The following is a 22,614-nucleotide window of genomic DNA, read 5'->3' as shown; positions in this document are numbered from 1 at the left end:
TTTTTTTTTAATTTTTTTTTTTTTTTTTTTTTTCTAAATTTTGATACCTTTTAGACCATAACTGTTCTTTATTTCATAAATTACGGTTTCATATTTTTAATTTTATAATTTCTACATGCCATCTTACCAGATTTAAACTGATGATCTATAATCCGGAAAAATCGATAATCCGGAATCGAAGTCCCGACGAGTCTGGATTAACGACTTTTGATTGTAATATATTTAAATAAAATAATTATCTTAAAATTACTGCAACTAAAAGAACAAACTTCAAAATTTGATACATAATCTTTAATGTAAAATACATGCTTAATTAAAATATTACTTAAAATGGGTAGAAAATAAGCTCAAAATATTATGTCAATAAAACTATTTGCTAAAAAAAATCAAATATGAAAATATAGTTTGTTTCAACAGATACTATGCTCTGTAATTTGAAGATAGCCTAAAACTGCCACTTACCTTCTATAAAAATGTAGATATATACGTATCTACTTACATACTCTTCAAAAATTTTTCCTTAATATATTTATGTAAGATTTTAAACTGTACTGGAAACTGTCCTTTCTCTGAGACAGCAACAGCAGTAAAAAAACTAGTTGCTTTTCAGTTACATTCTGAAGCTTATGATTACTGTTCTGTATCACTGTTCTGGAATGTAAATTATTTTTGTTGAAATTTTGTTCACTTTTTATGCTATGAGTGAAATAAAATATAATAACATACAAAAATATTGAAATGCCAAGAAATTTCTTTCCTTGTCACAATATTAGTGATAAAACATTTTTTTTTTTTAAATTTAGTTCAATTAATTAAGAAAGAAATGAAACAAGAAACTTACTAAAAATTGTAAAAACACAAAATCAAAAACTAAGTAAAGTACATTTCAAGATAAAGTTTGGAATGAAACCACATGGGTGATCTTAAACATTGAACTTCAGATACCAATATTAAGAAACCTGAAAATGTAAACAAGATATAGCATAAGAAAACTAAGCAATTATCAGAAATTATAAACAGGACTACTCAAGTAATAAAGTCAACTAATGACTATTATTTAAACAGAGATAATTATGAGAACTATATTGGTTGTGAAGATAGTAAATTTTTTGGCATTAGGTTTGCATTTGTTATTATATGTACAGTCAAAAGTCGTTAATCCGGACTCGTCGGGACTTCGGCGATTCCGGATTATCGATTTTTCCGGATTATAGATCATCAGTTTAAATCTCGTAAGATGGCATGCAGAAATTCTAAAATTAAAAATATGAAACCGTAATTTATGAAATAAAGAACAATTATGATCTAAAGGGTATCAAAATTTGCAAAAAGGAAAAGTTTAATGTTTATTTGTTTACTTTATTAAACATTTCTTTCAATGTAAGTTGTTTAAGTTTTGCTTCGTTTCATGTGATAATACTTTCTCTTTAATTCTATTAAACAGACATAATTTCTTGTTCAGTTACAAAGTTCCGCTGTTCAAGGCCTATAATTGCTGTGTCGAGAACACCGACTAATTTGTCAATCGAAATTTTTTCGTTTTCAATAACCTCTGTCACTTTTCTTTGCTATCGTAAGCGAATTATAATGACGAGGAACTTGTTTTAAATCATATCAAAGACGGAGCATATCGAGATGAAATACTACATTTGATAAGGAATTATAAGCCAAATAAAATGAAAACATCTGCGCTGAAGATAAGGATAGTGCTGACAGATCAACTTCCAATTCATTACGCGCCCGCCGCGGCGTTCCCCCTGCCGAGCAGCGTGAAATTGATAAACAGATTTCGGATTTCAAAACATACTTTTGCTTTAGATCCTTTACATATTAACAAATATATATCGGAAATTCTATTTGATATAATCGAAAGTTTAAGCTTACTTTTATAAAATTGCTCTTACAGTCTGCAAAAAATAATAAGCCGGATCCAATTCGAAAATTAAGAAACAACGCAATCATCAACATTAACTGAAATAGATAATTAGATAATTTTAGCTTATACGTCCATTATACATAAAACGTGCACGCGAAAACATATTCTGCACTTGCGCACACTCATATGCGCAGTCGTAAAAGGTCTTACGCGCACGCGTAAACCCCTATGCGCATGTGTCAACGCGGCACATGCGCAGTAAGGTTGTAGTTTTGAGGTCCGGATTATAGATCATTCCGAATTATGGGTGTCCGAATTAACGACTTTTGACTGTACAGTGTTTTACAATAAGACCAGTTCTTTAAAAACACATATTTATGTTGTGTCCAGGAAGTCTCATTCATTGACCTAGGTGGCCAATAGCAAAACTATTCACTAAAAAGGGATGTCATGTTAAGGATAACTTCAGGAGTAAGGAAGGGCTGTTCAGTACAAAGCATTAATTTCCTTTGCCTGAGATTTGAAAGGGGGGCATTTGTTCCAATGTTTATATATTTTGTGCTTTTAATTATGCACATTATTATGCTTAATGTGCCTTGTTAAGAAATTATTATTCATTTTTGTATTCAAATGGATATTTTTATATCTTAGTTTTTCCTTTTTACATCAACCAAATACAACAAATAGATATATTAATTTTGTAGAATATATTTTTTAAAAATATTGCATGAATAAACTTCTAGTAATAAACTAGGAAACAAAGCCAAAAAAATTATATTCAGTAGCACACTTCTAACAAATATTAAAAATAAGAAAAAAATTAAAGTAAAAATAATACATTTACAAAAATTGCCATTAGTTTCATTAACCATAAATCTCCGTTTTAGTTTCATGAAAAATTAATGAATGCAAAAAAAATTGTGCTTCAATAAACAATTTCTATTAGAATTTCAAAAATTGTAAAATATTAAAAATTCACACACAAAAAAAAAAACTCTATATGGCATGTAAATGTAATAAAAGCACTGTTTTACTTCCTTGTACGAAGTAAAAAGGAAGTATCGTAATTACGAAAAGTTTCAGGCATCATATTTCAATGAAAATATCCATTTTGAACGCTTTCAAATGCAATTTAATGATGTTTTTGCATAACATCTGTACGTAAGGACAGATTAAAAGACTCCTTTTCCCCCAAAAAATTATAAAATCGATTTAAAATGAATTCTGAAGAGAAATTTTCGTGGCATCTGTACGTACGTATCTCGCATAACTCAAAAACGAGTAGCCTCCAAAAGTTGAGATTTTGTATCTAGGACTGCTATAACATGTAGATGTGCACCTTGTATTTTGGTTGCAATCAGCCACACCAAACGTATATAAATATATGTATATACAGTCAAAAGTCGTTAATTCGGAGACCCATAATCCGGACCTCAAAGCTAAAAACTTTCTGCGCATGCGCTGCGTTGGCACATGCACACAGCCGTTTTACGCGTGCGCGTAAGACCTTGACTACTGCGCATATGCGTGTGCGCAAGTGCAGAATACGTTTTCGCCTGCGCGTTTAATGTATAACGGACGGTGTAAGCTAAAATTACCTAATTATATATTTCAGTTAATGTTAATGATTGCATTGTTCCTCAAACTTCGAATTGGATCCTGCTTATTATTTTTTGCAGACTGTAAGAGCAATTTTATAAAAGTAAACTTGAACTTTCGATTATGTCAAATAGAATTTCCGATGCTGGAACTTCCAAAGGATCTACAAAACGAAAGTATGTTTCGATGTCCAACAAACAAAAAGTGGAATTGCTGCAAAAAATGGATAAAGACATGAAGAATGTGACAGAGAGGTTAGTGAAAACGAAAAAATTTCGATTGACAAGTTAGTCGCTATTCTCGGCACAGCAATTAACGGGACTTGAACAGCAGAACTTTGTAACTGAACAAGAAATTATGTCTGTTTATAGAATTAAAGAGAAAGTATTATCACATAAAACGAAGCAATTTAAACAACTTACATTGAAAGAAATGTTTAATAAAGTAAACAAATAAATATTAAGCTTTTTTTTTTTTTTTTTTTGTAAATTTTGATACTTTTTAGATCATAATTGCTCAATATTTTATAAATTACGGTTTCATATTTTTAATTTTAGAATTTCTGCATGCCATCTTACCAGATTTAAACTCATGATCTATAAGCCGGAAAAATCGATAATCCGGAATCGCCGAAGTCCCGGCGAGTCCGGATTAATGACTTTTGACTGTATATCCAGTCTGTTACCTGGCTCAGTAATCTAAAAAAAAAAAAAAAAATGATTGAATTATGTTGTTCTATCTGCTGATTAAGGCTTTTATGCCTTTAGTAAATCTCCATACAATATTTTTAGCGTTATCAACAATTTAAAAGTTGTTTAATTGCGGCTAAGCCTAATCATTTTTGCACTGGTAGACATGTTTGTTTACATTTGAAATTTCGCAGAATAATGGATTTGTTGCCAATCTAGAGAAACTAAGCTTCGCAACAACAAAGATAATGCCTTCTTTTATTATTGCGAATTAAATCATGCTTAATTCAATCTGGAATTTATTCGAGAAAATAAGTGTTTAAGATTTACTTCGTAATTTTTAATATAGATATTTTGAGTTTTATGTATTTTTGCCTTCTCCGGAAGTGAAAACTGAATTAATTGAATGAGAAATACTGAATCGTCTGTGAAAAACTGTTTCTTTTTTGCTTTGTTTGCTTAATTTTCTCTATACATCATTTTAGATTTATTATAATATTTGAATAGAACATGTGGGAACGATTAGATAATTCTTCAAATGGTATAAGTTTTGTGCATTCTGAGTTATAATATAAGAAATGTAATGTTGTTAAGTGAACCTAGCGTTAGAGTGTCACTATGGTAAAAAAAATATAGTGAATTTTAAAGAATGCATTTATTCTATTGTGGTTTATGCGCTATCAAAGAAGTAGTTTTAATTTAATCCAATAAGTTTAATTGAAATGCAAGAAAAAATGCATATAATTTAATATTCCATACAAGGAAGTCATGTGGTGTATACACATTAGATTTTTTTTTTTTTTTTTTTTTTTTTTTCAAAGTGGTCAAACACTGCTCATAAGTTTGACATTCTCCATCCATTAGAATTTGATATGTTAATGCATTACAAGAGATTGCTGATTGTGTGCATTCAAAAACCAACCTTTACATTCTTGAGATACTAATTTTTTTTATTGCAATATAGTTATACAATACTATAATTATTATATCTGGATGCATACAAAGAAGTCCACTTTGGTCCATACTCTGTACAAAACAATATAATTCATCCAGTCAGTATGAAGTCCTCAAAACCTTTAATTTCACTTTTTCCAAATTTTTTTTACTCAAGAACCAAAGCTAAGAAATTTTGCATCTGCAACTTGCTCACTAATTCAGTTATTGCTAAAATATACTGTGAACCAGACTAAGCCACTATGAAAAAAAAAAAAACAAAATGGGGAGAAAAACAGAACTTGAACTAATTCGGGAGACTGTTGGCAAGAGGGTACAGTTACCCCTGATGCATTATATAGCTTGAAATTTTTTTATGAATGATTTCATTACCAAACCATCATCATAAACGATTGCATTGATGTCAAAATAAGTAGTATGTAAAGTGAAATGATATTCAGTGATGTAACTCACCTTTGCCTCGCAAATGATTATGAAGTGCAGCAGCAACATTTTGTTCAGTATCTTCAAGGCATCCCAAACTATTTTTAAAGCAAGATAGCAACCGGCCACAGATACGCAACTGACCATTAATGCATGCCAAAACATTATGCAAAAATTGTTTATTTATTATTTAATCCAATTTAACACACTATGGAAAAGGTCCAAATTTTCCTAACACAGAATTTTTTAAAATAATTTTGTTTCAGAAATGGTGAGATAATTTAAGGGTCATCTTAAAGCTACATATGAGCTGTGTTCATATGCAGTTAGAAATCATCACTAGAAAGATCCAAATATAGGAGGTGGTTTTTGAATCTAACAGTACAAGTGAACAACTGTCTGCAAATATAAGAATAATTTGATTTGATAAAATGAAATAGATACATTTAGACATTTATTATTCAGACTAATAAAATGAAAGATTCTGTAATGATATCTCAAACCATAACACTTCAACCACAAGTTCTTAATGCAGTGAGTATCCAGAACAAAGGGATTATGTTAAGGTCATGGGCCACTATTATAAGAAAGTACCAAAAATTATAATTTATTCATTAAAAAATTATTAATACAAAAATAATACAAATACACAATTTAATCATTTTTTTTAAATTCATTTTTCACATTTGCATAGAATGAAACTTATCATACAATAGCACTAATTAATTTTGAAAAAGTTGAAGTTTTATTAGAAAAGGCAATAACATGTGATCTAATTGCTATCTTAACATATCCAGTCAATATTTTAAAATATATTTTATATCAAAATACATTAAATTTCAGGCATGATTTACCCATCTAATTAGTGAAATTACACATATTCAAAGCACTTAATTTAGTTTACGAGAAAAACTACAGATGAAGAACCAAGAAATATAAATAATATTACTAATTAATTTTGGTTTACACTATCATAATAATGTGTATATTTCTATAAATACTATTATTGACAATTGTAACTGAACAAAATTTGTTTTGCAACCAATTTATTATCCATATCTATCAAAGATATTTGTGAAAAAAAGTGAATTTCACAGGTACACCAATTTCATACTAAGTCGTAAAAGTACAATAAAATCATAATACACTCATGTCCATAAATTAAGGATAATTCGGAGTCACGCGGAAATCGAACTCTAAAATAAATATATCACCTGTAAAATCACTACACACATCTTCAAGAATCACATGCAAATTTCAGGAAGTAACCAGATGACACCGATGGTATGTCATAATGACGAGAGTGTAAGAGAGTGATATATAAGGAATACAGGCAAAGAAGTAAAATTATTCGCAGGTGCTTTGTAAGCATTTCAGTGCAATAACCAAATAGTTATGACACAAAGGACGCATTTGGGTGATTTTTTACATGGTAGAATTATCGGCCGTCTGGAATGTGGGCGTACCCAACTGGAAGTATCAGACGAACTTGGAATTTCCCAGAGTGTCATCTCCAGGTTTTGGCAATGATTCCAAGATGATGGTAATGTGAGTAGACTTTACAGCACAGGTCACCCCAGAGTTACAACGCCGAATGAGGACCGGTATTTGGCAGATACTGCCAAAAGAAACAGGCAGAGTACAGACTCAGACCTGTCTCATCATCTCTCTTCAGCGACTGGTACGACAATTTCAAGGCAGACCGTGTACAGTAGCTTAGGGAAGATTGGTCTATATGCTCGTAGACCTGTCAGATGCGTTCCACTTACTGCAACTCACTGTCGCCTGCGGTTAGCCTGGAGTAGAGAGTGTGGACATCACAACAGTGGGCTTGTGTGATGTTTTCCGACGAGTCCAGGTTTAGCTTGCAGTCTGATTCTCACCGGACTTTCATATGGAGAGCTCCAGGTACCCATTGCCACCAAGAAAACATCATTGAACAACACCATTACGGTGGTGCAGGAGTGCTCATTTGGGGTGGAATAATTCTGGGTTCCAGAACTGACCTGCATGTTCAAATTGGAACCATGACAAGCCAAATCTACCGGGACGTCATTCTGGAACAACATGTACATTTGTTTTGGGCCGCCATGGGCGCACAATTTGTGTTTATGGATGACAACGCCCGTCCTCACCGTGCAAACATCGTAAGCGAATGGCTTCAATCGGAGGATATCACCGGTATGGACTGGCCAGCATTCTTACCGGACTTGAATACAGTAGAGCATGTGTGGGACATGCTTGGCCGACAAGTTGCAGCCTGTCAACCTCCTCCTACATGTCTACCGGAACTTCGGAGAGCATTGCTTTTTGAGTGGTGTAATATCCCCCCCCCCAAGATCAGATCAATAATTTGATACTCAGCATGCCTAGGCGTTGTACGCACTGTATTGCATTGTCTGGGAGACAAACAATGTATTAACAATCATACCAACCATGTAATATTGGTTTTTTGTAAATACGTTTTTTTTTTTTTTTTTTTTTTTTTTAAATTTGTTCCAGGGAGAAAAAATAGCTAATTTTTTTAATAATATCAAACATATAGCATCTTTTTTTGCTCTTTACCTTTTGTTTAATAAATAAGCTTTACAAATAAGTCAAATTTGTTTTGCTTCTAACTCTTCCTTTGGCTGATTTTGCATTATCCTTAATTTATGGACATGAGTGTACTTCATTTAATTTCCTCAAACTTTTGCTGCATTCAGAGTTTCTTTGCTGGTAAATTATGCTTTACACTTTGCCAAACACTCTGCCATGTTTAATGGTAGTAGTATTGTATTGTTTGTCATTAAGCAAGGAAGTAGTCAATAATTAAAGTTTTACATGCAGGTTTATTTTAAACTGCATAATCCAACCAGGGTCTCAAATATCAATAAAATTAAAGCTAACAGCATTGTAAAACGTTATAAATTTCCTAGTGATTTGATCATATTTCAATCAACTTGATATTCATAATTGTGTAGAAGCTATTTGTTAAGCCCAAGATTTTGGAGAAATGAAGAAATGGCCAAGGTTAAAAAATGGAATGCAAGACAATTATCAACTACTTAAGTTTAAACAGTAGGAAAATTGAGAGTGAATAAAACACTGGGGAAGATGCAAAAGAGATTTAAAATAATTATTCATTTTAGAGATGTCAAAAAGAATACAAACCACATTCTGTTACGAATGAGCATGTTGAACTGAAAATGTTCGATAAAACTGAAATTTGCTTTGCTACCAGGGGTTTCTCCCATAGTATCGATATTTCAGAAAAATCAGAAGAACATATTAGATTGATAAATAAGAATAATATGAGGAAATAATGAAGAAGTCAAGAACTTCAAGAACTGGGAGACTGCTTTTTATAAAACGTCATGTATATCAGATGAAAGCTATGGCAGACATATCAAAAGAGAACATAAAGACTTCAAGATATTGTTAATGGGGCATTTTGTTATTTGTGCCTGTGACCCATGTAAAGTCGAGGCACTTAGGGCAAGTTTCATCTTAGGGAAAAAAGATATGTTTACCCCCAAAAAACATTGCAGCACTCCTATGACTCTTCCAATTCAAACAGCATTTATTGATGGAAAGAATGCAATTAACAAAAAGAAGATCACAGATGTTCAAAAGTGCATTCAATACATATCAGCCAAGCGTATAAAATTTTACAATGATATCATGCAGGGGCTGACAAAAGGAGAAGAAAATGATGGAGAGAGTGGCAGCAGTAAGGATTGAGGTTTTATTATTACCAAATGGGAACACTTTTGTTTTTTTTTAATTAATGTTTATTTACTTATTGCCTTTTTCAATTTATTCCTTTTCTAATTTGTGCTCAATCTGGGAAGAAAAAAATGTCACAAGTTGTAAAAAGGGGATATGAGTGTTTTTTTTTTTTTTTTTTTTTTTTTTGAAATTTTAAGGGGGAAATGGTCAATGAACAATTAAAATTGTTTAAGTAACACTGGATTACATGGACCCTAATTATATCAATCTCATAACTTTATATTTCTTAATCTAATGCCATTGAATAATGTTTTGATATTTAAAATAACCATGTGCTTATTATTTCCATGAAACTGGCAGCTGGGGAATAATATGAAATATCATATTTTTGTTCCAAAACACAAAGTCCTTCAGAAACAAACTTATTAAATGTTTTTAAAGCTAAACCTACATTTTGTCGTTTTAAATTTGAGGAGCTTCCAAAGCCAAGCTGTAATTGTAATTTTATTAATGACTCACAACTTTCTATCTGATGCAGTTGTTTTAATACAGAAAAAAGTTATTACTTGAGTATTTTTCATGAGAACAGATTTGTTTGATTCTGCGTCAAAACAGAAAGTATTAAAATTTGATCATCCATTTCAAACATCTTTCTTTCAGAATGCAATGTATTAGGTTAGCATACTCAGAAATTCCTTTTCTTCTCACAATATTACTTAAAAAACATTGTATGAATTTATTTCAATTTAATTTGATTAATTATGGAAGAAATAAAAGAAGAAAATTACTAGAAACTCTAAAGACACAAAATCAAGAACTCGGTAAACCAGAATTCGAGATAAGGTGTGGAAGGTAGGCAGGTTTTGGAAGAAACTTGCCATGATATCAAATATAAATAAAAAATTTTAAATGAATGAGATACATTCCGCAAGAGAAGAAGACAAAACCGTGATCACGTGGTTTAAGAACAACGATCTCCATATGTGCGTAATTTACGATGGGTCTATAGCAGATGTAACAATAAAATTAATTGATTTTTCTAATTCAGAAATTTACAGCTATTGTGAAAAATTAAAAAGTACTCTTGGAAGTGATCTTGTTCAAGGAAAAACATGTGAATAACATTTGCTTTAAAGTAATGCCAGATAGTAAGGTACTTATGGCAAGCTGTGTTAAGGCAGAAATGAAGAAAACAATTAATTATGAAACGTCTGTGCAAATTTCTGCAGAAAATGAGGTAAGATTCATAAATTTTCTTTTATGCACAATACTTACCAATATTCACGTTTTACTTTATTAGGAATTTTAAGTGTATATCAATAGTTGAAAAATATTCCCAAGACCTTGAATAATATTTTCCAAACTTTAAAATGTAAATATTTGTTAATAGTTCATGAATAGTTTTATCAATAGTTGAAAAATATTCCCGAGACCTTGAATAATATTTTCCAAACTTTAAAATATAAACATAATAACGTAAATATTTGTTAATAGTTCTAAATTATTGAAATAGTTGAATTCTTGCAAGATCTGCTTATTTACAAAAACATTAATACCAAGCTAATTTTCTCTTATTAACTGCAGTGCCATAGAACATGTTACACCACTAACTTTTTATTAATTTAATCACGTTGTATTTTAATAATGTGGCTGATATAATCAAGTTTTAATCAATATGCATAAATGTAGTATTTTTTTATCATTTTCTACTAAAAATTAAGAAATATCTATGACCAAAAAATTATTCATTTCACAACTAGAATTACAGCGAACTCAGTTGTGCAAATCCATATAATTTTCAGGTAAAGTGCAGAATCACCCACTTATATGGCACTTATTGATTGTACATAGACAAAGGAAGTGTATAATGCCAAGTTTGTGCAAATCTCTGATGTTTTCTTAAGTGAAAATAGGTCAATTTGTACATGGATACCGAATTTGTACAATTCTTTGATTTCTTATTTTCAAGTTAATGCAGAATCGCCCACTTATATGGCGCGTATCGATGTGTACATGGACAAAGTCAAGGGAGTATGCAATTCTCTGATGTTTTTTTAAGTGAAAATAGGTCAATGTGTACATGGATACAGAATTTATGCAATTCTCTGACTTGTTATTTTCAAGTTGGTGATTTTTCGAAACGCGTGAAGCAGTGGATGATTCTGCACATTCCCCGTAATTACAGCCTTAATGTAAAATGGTATGCAGGTCCCCGAGAACAAATTCTGTATTATCCACTATGGGAGTGTCATTGTTACCTACAGCTCATTGTTGCCTTCTTTTATACATAAAGGCAAGTTACATATTTATATAATTCTTTTTGCGGTTTAATCCTAGTATCCGGTGCACACGGGATTTGGCTACTTTTATGATGAGCAGTAAAAACGAGGCATATACATTGAGTAGTAAACGAGTATTCAAAGAATATATATAGTTATACATAGTATATACTATGTATATAGTGTATAGTATGTACATAGACGTTCTTTAGGTAATTTTTGGTGTTGGTGATAATTTTCAAAATCGCGCCAAGGCTGCACCGTATACTAGGATTTTACCCTTTTTACAGCTAAACATGTCAATAATAATGTATTACTCACTTAAATTGTACATATGAGATTTCAGATGTACTGCCAATATAAAATTTAAGACCTTACACAGAATTTAATGTAATAATTGAAATAAAAATTTGTAAGTTGTTGTTTCAAATAATGTCAAAATGAAAATTGGGGTAAACTGCAAAATCGCTCTTATTTGTTTGGCGCTTTTCACAAGAGTAAGAAGAATTGGATTTTTTTTCAATTTTCTTTGACTTTTTACGTGAAAATAGGTCGATGTGTACATAGATAAAGTCAAGGGAGTGCAAATGCTATTTTTGTGCTATTCTGAGATGTTTTCTCAAGTGAAAATATGTCTATGTGTACATGAATACCGAGTATGTGCAATTCTTAAAAACGAGCCAAGCAGTGGGTGATTCTGCACTTTCCCCATAGATAAAATAATAATTAAAGAAGAAATGCAAATTTCATAACTAATTAAAAATAAACAAAGTTTCCGAATTTTCAACGCATCTACCACAGCAAAAGCTTGTTTATTTACAGTAGCAGTTCTTACCTCACGTGACCTCTCGACGTCAACGGAATATATCTCATTAGGAAGGAACTGCTAAAATAGTTGAAATTAATTTTCTATTCAATAGAAATATTGCAATTAAATTAAAAAAGGATTAAGGATCTTTTTTTAAAATCTAATAGGATTAAGTCTCTCTTCTAAAATCATATTTTAATAGAATTAATGCTGATAAAACAATGTTTGAAGCAAGTTTTCATTAGAAATTCTTTTTATGTAAATAAGCAAGTAAAAGTAATTTCAAATTTCTTAGAAAAACACGTTCCAAAATAAAAACTTTATATATTTTTAGTATATACAAAAAATAAACATTTATGCACTTTTGACGAGCCTTCGTACGTCCAACGTGTGTTAAAGTGAAAGCAAATATTCTGCCGGTGACGGTGCTTGCCAAATCATGGCAGTTGAAAATGTTTTCGATCAAAATGTAATTCATATTGGATTTTTCGTCTCACTGATAATTTTATTTTTGTGTTATGTTGTTATATGCAATTCTGAATAATAGTATAGAAACCACTGATTGTTTGATATTAATGGCTGCTACCTTTTAATTGGATTATGTTTCGATATCGGACATTATTAAACACTGTAAACTGTCATGTTTGATGAAAATGCTTTCTGAAATATTAATTTTGAATTTGTGGTAAAATGTTTAATACATACATTATATAACTATGTATTAATATACGTATTTATATTATGTATGTTTATACATAAGCAGCTATAGAATTGATGTTCAAAGCGGGTTTCATACCTTTTTTTTAAAATTGATTTTCTCTGCAAAACAAATTAATGTGTAATAATAATTACGTTTGTAACTTGCCATTTAAGATTTATGCCGCTTTATTTTTAGCACACCGTGAACTTAGAAAGCATGACAGCAGAAGAAAAAGCTAGGTGAGTTTGTTTCTTGGTTTTGTATGTAGTATGTTTTGCTAAATTAAATGAAATAATATTGATTATAGATACATTAGATTTCTCTCTCTTATTCTGGATGGAATCCAGGTTGAAAGCAACGCATTTGCCCAAATTGACAATAATTTGATTCATCCAAGACAGAGACATGGTATTTTATTTGATTGCGATGTATTGCCTACTAGCGAATATGAAATCTATACAGATGGGTCCGGTTTCGAGGGAGGTGTGGGATGTGCGTTTGTCATATATTTTTATGGTTTGGAGATCCATTATCAAAAATACATACTGGATAAACATAATTCAGTTTATCAATCAGACCTATACGCCATTTATAAAGCCTTGGAATGGATTAAATCTAATTTGATCTATAAATGTACAGTTCATATATACTCGGATGCCTATTCAGCACTCGTCGCCCTCTCTCGGCCGGACCACAAAAATTATATCATGAATAAAATTAAAAATGATTATATGAATTTAAAATATAAAATGTCAATCAATATTCATTGGGTAAAGGCCCATATTGGTATCATTGGGAATGAGAGGGTGGATTCCCTGGCAAAGGAGGATGCCCTGGGGGATGAGATCTCTGAAGGTGATCTACAACATTCTAAAAAAGTTACAATTAGCAAAATGAAAGATCACATGTATAAAACCTGGTATGATCAATGGAATGTGTCTCCTAGAAGATCAGAGGCCTTGTCAAATATAATAATTAAGAAGAATAAGCCTATATTTTGTGATAAAGACTATAATCAATTAGTAACAGGGCATGGACGCTTTCCTATGTACTTACAGAGATTCCACCTCCAGGGGGTAAATTTATGCCTTAAATGTGATACTGCTGGTGACTGCATTCATTTTATTGAAAGTTGTACACTCACCGGGAAGGAGGGGGGGCTAAGAGCCTTACATGGACTTGGAAGTGTAAGAGAAATGCATCAAAATTATAAAAAAGGGAGTAAAATTTGCACAAGACATTATGAAAGTCATCAATTCTCATAAACATGTCATTGGTATCTCTGATTGATCGAGCTAACATACTGAAAGCGTTCAATTTATGGAAACTACCCTTAAAGGGGGAGAAAGACTTTATATGCAAAGGTCCAGGGACAGCTTAAATGTTTTTGTGTTTTTATGTGCCGTGTTATTTTTTTTAGTATACTAACCTAATTTTCTTTTCTTTCTGTTAAGCTGCTAAATTAATTTTTTTTTTTTTTTTTTTTTTTTTTTTTTGGACACGGCTGGCTCGCCGGCTCGTGTGGTTTGTTGTTGGAAGGGTTGCATCTGCTTTTCTTCATAAGGTTCAACAAACCAGGCGGAAGGGCTGTGCCCGTATAAAACAAAACAAAACATTACATTTCTATTTATAAGTTCTTAGAGCAGATCCTTTGCATATAGTTATAAGACATGTTTGGAAACCTCTGTTAGAAAACTAACGTACTTGCTTTATTCACCTAATAATTTGGTTAATTAAACTTTGATGTGCAGTGCTAGGAGATTTGTAAATCCATATTCCATGCAAAAGCTATAGACAAAATTAGTAATCTGTCTTGTACACCATCAAATGTGCTTAAATTTCTGGAATATCCTTACCTCACATTTTTATATGCCTTTCCTGATTTATATTATATTTATTATTTTTCAATAAAATTTACTTTAAATTGTAGAACCCTTATCTTTTCTTTCTTCCCAAAACTTAAAAGTACTATGTTTTCTTTGGTCCAATTATGGTGATTTTCTCCTAGGTTTCTCATCCTTCTCTGTTTCCCTAAAATTTGAAGAATCATTTTGGAGCATGCTTTCCTTGTATAGTTAGCTCTGCTGCTAGCATAAATCAGTATAAAAAATTCTCTTCTAAGCAGAAATATATGTTTACCCTCATTTTTTACATATATGGATTTGAAAGATCTTTTGAAAAAAAGACATATGAATGAGAGGATCTTTAAATTCCTAAATTATTACATCATTGTGAGGTGTGAAAATTGTGTGTAATCATAAGTTTATCAGTTTTATTGTGTTGTGTTTCAAATAGAAAAGATATATTTTATACTTTAATTAAATACTAATTAATGGATTAATTTATCTCAGATCTCAGTTATATCTACTAAAAAAAGGTTCAGTTTATGTTAAAAAAAGCTGCTTTTTGTAATTCTGCAAAATATGTTCCATTAATATTTTAAAGATAATAAATTAGTGTTTCTAAAGTTTCCAATATTTTAGTAAAACACTGATGATTTTGAATCGAGATTTAATCTTCATTTTCTTCAGCCACTATTTCAAGACAGCTAGCTTGCCCTTAGATATTATTTGAAGGGTAACTTAATCACAGTCAAAATCAACATGCATCAAAAGTGTACATTCTGTTCAAGAACAGCAGAAACTATGTGGGCTGTACTGATTCTAACATCTATAATGTTTCTTTATTGACTGTATAATTCTAAAGATCTAATGGCTAAAGGTTGCTAGGAATAAAATGATAGATGAGGTGTCTTAAAACCCCATATATAAAACTAGAAAGTAAATAACACTGATATGAATCATGTTCACATAGTGAAGCGATCGAGAAAGGGATAAGCGAGGTGTCAAGATGCATTTATAGTGTAGACATCCAGTCAAAAAGTTAATCAAACGACATCAAACGATAGTTTTTTGGTAAAAATATATTTCAGGATGCCTCTTGGCAAAAATTGGCATTTTTTTTGGCATCTTTTCTGATTACATCCAACACCCTCCCCAGTCAAATGGCATCCGAAACATAATTAAAACAAAAAGGTAAAAGTTTACAATTGGGTGCTCCTTATGTTTTTGGCAATTCTTTCTTGATGCCAGCAAGGCACAATTTCAAGATGGCCACTATACAAAACCAAAACAACAAGTCGAACAATTGCACGAACTAGGTGTCCGTGTACACATCGATCTATTTTCACTTACCATCAGAGAATTGCACAAAATCCTTGACTGTCTGTGTAGATATCAATCTATTTTCACTTAAAAATCAAAGGGGAACCCAATTCTATCCTAGAGCCAAACAAAATATATACAGGGTGTTTTACGAAGGACCCGCTAATTTTGAAAATAAATAACTAAAAAATGATGATGGATAAAATTATGAAACAAATGGTATGTTTATTAAAAAAAAAACCATAAGAATCTGATACAGAAATCTAAAAAATTACAAATTTATGATAATTACCATTAGTGACGGGCGATGCAACCAATAGTAAAAATACATAATTAAAGTAAACATCAATATTGATAATTTTTTAAATAATATCAGTAATAATGTAATTGTCACTATTATGGTTTGAAGAAATTAATACCCTATAGAACATGTAGTGGAACATAATTTAATGTTTTTATATAATTATTAAGATTTGCTAATTGGCAACATGATGTAATGTTTTTGCATAGTTAATTAAGATTCACTGGCTGGCAACAATGAGGGGAGTTCAAAAAAGTTGTTACTTGGAGTGTTCAATGATAAGGGTACTTGCGTATTGATGCCACCGCAGCTACAGATTTTGTGCGTTTTAAGTGCTGCCAATCTACACCTAAATTTTTGTGACAAATCATAAATTAAAAACTTTATTTAAAATAAAAGTAGTAAATCAGATTTTAGTGTAAAATGGGACGATATAGAGTTTAACATAGTTTAACAGTCTCTATTTTCTTTCACTTGACCCTATGTCTCTTGTTCCTCCATTTAGCACTGCCCCACATTCTCTCAACTGTTTGTATATGAACTCCTGTATCAAGATCAATGAAATTGTATTTATTATTAACTTTAACATGTATGAATCCTCTTCTTTCTATTCTATTTGTTTGGTAACCCTACCAATTGTCAGAATAAATTGTGCTACCATCTGCAATGTTTTCAATAACTTTATTAAGAAGGGTAGAGCCAGTTCTATTAGGAACAGTGACAACAAACGAATCTTTTGTTTCTCACATATACCAACAAACACACACTGTTTGGGTAATACTCGACCACAATTATTTTTACGCTTAGTAAACAAACTTTCATCAATTTCCATAATGCAATCTGGTCCACCTACCTTCTTGTTTGGTTTATTCTCCATATCCAAGACCCATCATTCACGCGTGTAATTGTTCCAATCTATCACAGTTTTATCCTATAAATCAAGTTGCTTTTTCACAAAATTTAACTGATGTCAACTCTTCGCATTAGCAATAAGAATCTCAAAGTTGAACAAAATGGAATTTTGCTTCCTTCAAACTAGTTGTCTTTTCTAAGTCTCACTTGCTGATCACACGGTCTTAAATTACATTTCCAAAACGTACGTTTACCAAAATAAAGTTTTATATCATTCAAATTGCAGCATTTTTTTTTTTTTTAATATTTTGCTTCCAAAAAAATAAAATTGCATCTTCTTGTGTGTGGCAAATCCGAAAGATGTATTTTCGTAGCACTAAAAAGTGAGGTCAAAAATCAGCAAACAACAAGGCAATAAGGAATCCAAAAGATAACTGTTTGAGAACAACAGGATTGCTTGTTATTGGCGCATCAGCGTAACTTCTGCTGCGGTGGCATTGTGGTGTAGTGTTAATGCTTCAACACTGTGGTGTTGAACTCCAATGAAAACGTTAATGATAGAACACCACATGAAAATTTTATTGAACGCCCAAAAAATGGCTACATACTATCAACATTCTTAAAATCATATTCTATACATTTTACGTGCAATAGCAATACATGGCTCTCGAGCTCGCGTTTTTAACATTGCCAACAATTTAATTATTTTAATAACAACTATTGAAAACGTATTTGTAAGTTAAATAATAATAATTTGCAGCTAATGCTCATGAGACATCCTTGTCCATATTAATCTTCAGTTTTTCCTTCCTTTATGCGACCTTATCACAACTCCTCCCCTCATAAAGGAATTTTTCTTGACTATGGAAGGAAAAATTCTAAATACTTTTCACTGCTTTCAAAACACAAGTGGTAACCATTTAAGTGATAATAGAGAAGCCAGTTGCATTACCCTGTACTTATTTCTAGATAACATAAATGCAAAAATACAACAAAAATAATTTAAACTACTCCTAATGTCTGCCTCATACAGAGAACATTCCTCAAATTTTACAAAATGCTAATACTTAAGATAAAACATTTAATTCTAACCATTTTGAAAATGAAACACACGATGCAAACAATTTTGAATCTACAAAAATATAATTCCAAAATACTACAAAAACAATTTTTCAAACAACAGTTTACAGAACAAAAAGGATTGGCTCCTCCATATATTTCATATGCTAAAGTTTCTACTGTCCATAGATCTGATCTTGAATAATCGATAGGACACGCTTCAGCATTTACCACTTCTGGTGCCATTAATGCTATATTTCCACCTTTCTCAGAATCATTTGAATTGTAAACCAAATAGAAGCCTTCATGACATGAATTTAGGTGTAGAACAATCCTGTTGTTCTCAAGCAGCCCAAAGTCAGTTATTGCAAGTCTAGGAGAGGAGGGTCCATACTGGAAATCTAATAAAATATTGTCAGTCTGTAAATCCCGATGAGTAATATCATTTTGAAGCAAGTGTACTAAAACTTCCAAAAGCTGAGTAAACAGTAGCAATGCTGTGTGACTAGAAACATCTATTCTTTTCAAATATTCTTTTAAATTGCAATTGTATCTCTTCATAAGAAGAAATAGAATCATACTTCTATTACATCCATCACCAGAAGACGGACAGGAAGGGCTTGTCGATAGTTAATGAAGGCACCAGGAAGCAGAGGTGTTTGATCGGCAAAAGCAAAATACATTTCAACTATATTTGGATGAGGTCCCAATTTCTTTTTCTTGACTTGTCAGTTCACCCAAAGAAAACTCGCCAATGGCTGGTAATGTCTCCTTATACATTGCACGCCATATAGGATATGCATTTGATTCAGCATTATAATTGAACATCATTTTTACAGCAAGCTTATTTAGAAGCAATTTCTCAGAAGAAAACGTTTTGATAGAAGTGGATTTTTTGAATATCGAATTCTGCAGATCTCGTGTTCCTTCAGTGTGCGATATAATAAATTTTGTTTGGTGTTGAACATTATCATGAGTTTCAGTTGCTTGTGCTTCCGAGAATTCTGCTGGCGAAACATCCGCAAGGGTAGACCTTTCTTCTAAACTGATGTCTGGAATTTTAATTGCCTCCTCCGTATTACTGGTTAACTTCCTTTCTTCCAAAAGCTCATTATTGACGATCCTTTCACTTTCTACCTCTCTTTTCTTCCGATCTGTAATCTAAGTCTTCTGCACTCACTCTCTCTAAACTCCTACGTGCATGCGCCTGACTACGAATCTCCACAACATTCAAGAGAACCGGTCGTTCCCTAATTTCCTCAATCAACTGTGCAGTTTTATTCCCTAACAAATAGTACTCTTTATCTAACTCTACTGGAGTAACTGCTGCCTTTGTGGTGACCACACCAAAATCACCTTCAATGGTGACTTTCGCCAAAGGTGAACATTTACATTCTGTGTCCAAAGGCTGTTTCACCCATACAGTTTCCCCTAATAAGTCACTAGTATTAATCCAAGTACTATTACACAGATCTATTCCAGCTCCAGTATCTCTTAGATATTCTCTCTCTATCCCATTAATTACTGCTTTCTTGAAATACAGCTCAAAACATTTTCCTAATGTCTCCGTTCCTAGATTATTCACCCGATTAGCTTTATTCTTTTCCAGCGATGGACAGTTAGGTCGGATATGTCCGTCCTTTTCACATTGGTAAAACCTTATTTTCTGCTGTTTCTCGAAACCTGCTTCATTGAAAACTTGCTTTTTTTTTACGAGCCTCCACTTTTCTATGCTCCTCTGATTTAATTCTTTGATGACCACTACTTTTCTGATTATAACTACAATTGGAATTTACATACTGCTCTCTATCTTTCTCAAATGGTTTCTTTAATTCCGCTCTCTGTTTTAACTTCCTCATATCTCTTCGTAAAGCCTCATACCTGTCGCATTTCTCTGCTAAAATAGAAGCTGTTTTAAATTCTTCCCAATTGTATAAGTAGTGCTCTCATATTTCTAGAGGAACTCGCCACTTAATTTGTTCGGTGAGCATAAGTTCCTTAAGACTTTCAAAATCTTGAACTTCCACTGAATCCAACCAATTCTCTAAATGCACACTCAATTCATACACTAATCCGTTTTTTCTACAATGTTCTTCAAATTTTGTTTTTAGTGCCCAAGAACTAAGCTTGAATCTCTGCATGAGTAATTTCTTAACATGCTGATAATCATCCCCTTTATCTGCTGGTTCTTTCACTATTAACTGGGCTACATCGTGAGGTAATAAAGGAATTGAGAGACCCAATCAATCTCATTAACGTTCTAGATCTTTTAAATTAACCTTTTTATCTTTAGATTGTTCAACTGTCAAAACCGTGGAAGCTAGGCTATTAGTCTGAACCACATTTATCAGTTTTAACCTTTCGAATTAAAAAACTTGCTCCCGCTCCCGTTCCGCTCTCTCTTGTTCGCGTTCTCATTCTGCTCTCTCTTGTTTGGCTATTTCTTCTGCTTTTCTCTGCTCAGCCACAGCCCAAATTCTCGACGCTTATTCTTTCGCCGGTTCTTCTTCATAGTCTTCGGCATTTAGATTAGAATAAATAGCCTGCCTAATTTCTCTTACTCTATTTGCCTGAGACACATTTGTATCAAACTCCTCCGCTAACTCCGATAGCAGAGCTAACTTGAGTATTCTTCCAGGAAATTTCACTATTTTGCGGCACTGGATCACGTTTCCTCCGGCGTTCCCTTCTGACACACTGTCATTTGTCACTGAAGAGGCTTCACTACGCCAACTGTCCTTGCACGCAAAATTAGATCGTTCTTGTGAAGAGAAGAAAGTCTTGACTACTCACATAAAGTTCACAGGCGAAAAAGTCCGTTCCTAAATTTACTCTCAGGAACAATCCCTTAAAGCTGCCACCAACTTTTAATATTTACTGCTGTGGTGTAGTGTTAATGTTTCAACAGTGTAGTGTTGAACTCCAATGAAAACGCTAATGATAGAACACCATGTGAAAATTTTATTGAATGCTCAAAAAATGGCTATATACTATCAACAAGAGAAAAAACCTAAATCTTTTTCTTAAAATCAAATTCAATACATTTTACATGCGAGAGCAATACGTGGCTCTCGAGCTTGCATTTTTAACATTGCTAATAATTTAATTATTTTAATAACAACTATTGAAAATGTATTTGTAAGTTAAATAATAATAATTTTCAGCTTATGCTCACGAGACATCCTTGTCCATATTAATCTTCAGTTTTTTCTTCCTTTATGGGACCTTATCACAGCGTTAATATGTAAGTACCATGATAAGCGTTACGTAAGCCTTATTTCTTAAAAAGCTTGTTATATCATTTTTATATCGAAAGAAAAGGTAATATGTTGTAAACAATAATGGAAGTTATATAAAAATCAATATGCTGTTCAAAATAAGCATTTATTTAAATTATAAAATTCTCTGGCTGTTTAGTTTCGATTTCGTTTTTCCATCGGGACCCACAAACATACAAAAATAATTTTATTAATTCAAGGAAAGTATGCATATTCTTTTTTTTTTTTTTTTTTTTCACACTGCAGTAAATTACATGGAAAGACGGTAGGCAAAGAAAAGGTGAACTAAAACAGTCGGCACAATATAAGCAGTTAATTTGATCAGGCAAATCAATCAAGATTTCCCTAAATTATAATCTACTGCCATTTTTTGGCCTTTCATGTAAGCAAGATCTTTTCTGTACACTTGTCATATCTGCAGAATGTTTTATAGATAGCATTAACACATCTCTTTTATCCTTCCATGTGTTGAAACATTTTTATTTTCTCGTGCAATATAAGATTTCCACATTTTAATTTATGGGACACCACTTCTTTTGGATTGCCTCGCTGATTTTTTCGAAGCGTACCTACTAATATGTGACCTTGGCTTGATTTCTCAAAGGAATGTGCCATTCACATTAAATTTCTCTTGTACGTCATCCTAAATGTTATTGTCATCTCCAACCACAGTTTCATTGTCTGACTCAGTGTGGTGCCGGTATACTGTGGAAGGCTTTATCATGTCAGATAGACTACTTTGGTGAACTTTTCTTGTTATCTGATAACAAACAATATCATTTGGAAGGTCTTTGTAAAATTGCATTGTCAGATGAGGAAGTTATTCAATAATCTTCAGTTGAAGCCAAATTTTAAGGGCTAAATAAAAACTTGAATGAGCGCAAAAACTTGTGTAAAGTAGTAAAGTATAACAAACACACT

General features: G+C 32.0%; 1 protein-coding gene across 1 annotated transcript in view; it reads left to right on the top strand.

Moving 5' to 3' along the window:
* Positions 1–12,700: 12,700 nt before the first annotated feature.
* The window catches only part of LOC118203661 (E3 ubiquitin ligase Rnf121), a 74,515-nt gene continuing 64,601 nt past the window's right edge, over positions 12,701–22,614 (top strand). Inside the window, exons 1-2 of the mRNA XM_035375938.2 lie at positions 12,701–12,808; positions 13,235–13,278. Of these exons, the coding sequence (XP_035231829.1) occupies positions 12,779–12,808; positions 13,235–13,278 (74 nt within the window). The 5' untranslated portion in view covers positions 12,701–12,778. The remainder of the gene's footprint in view (positions 12,809–13,234; positions 13,279–22,614) is intronic.

Source organism: Stegodyphus dumicola, chromosome 9 (genome assembly GCF_044657685.1).
Source record: "Stegodyphus dumicola isolate Sdum_Otavi_A_Nest chromosome 9, ASM4465768v1".
NCBI classification, from domain to species: domain Eukaryota; kingdom Metazoa; phylum Arthropoda; class Arachnida; order Araneae; family Eresidae; genus Stegodyphus; species Stegodyphus dumicola.
The sequence above is the reverse complement of the archived record's forward strand: the minus strand, read 5'-3'. Positions and strand labels throughout refer to the sequence as shown.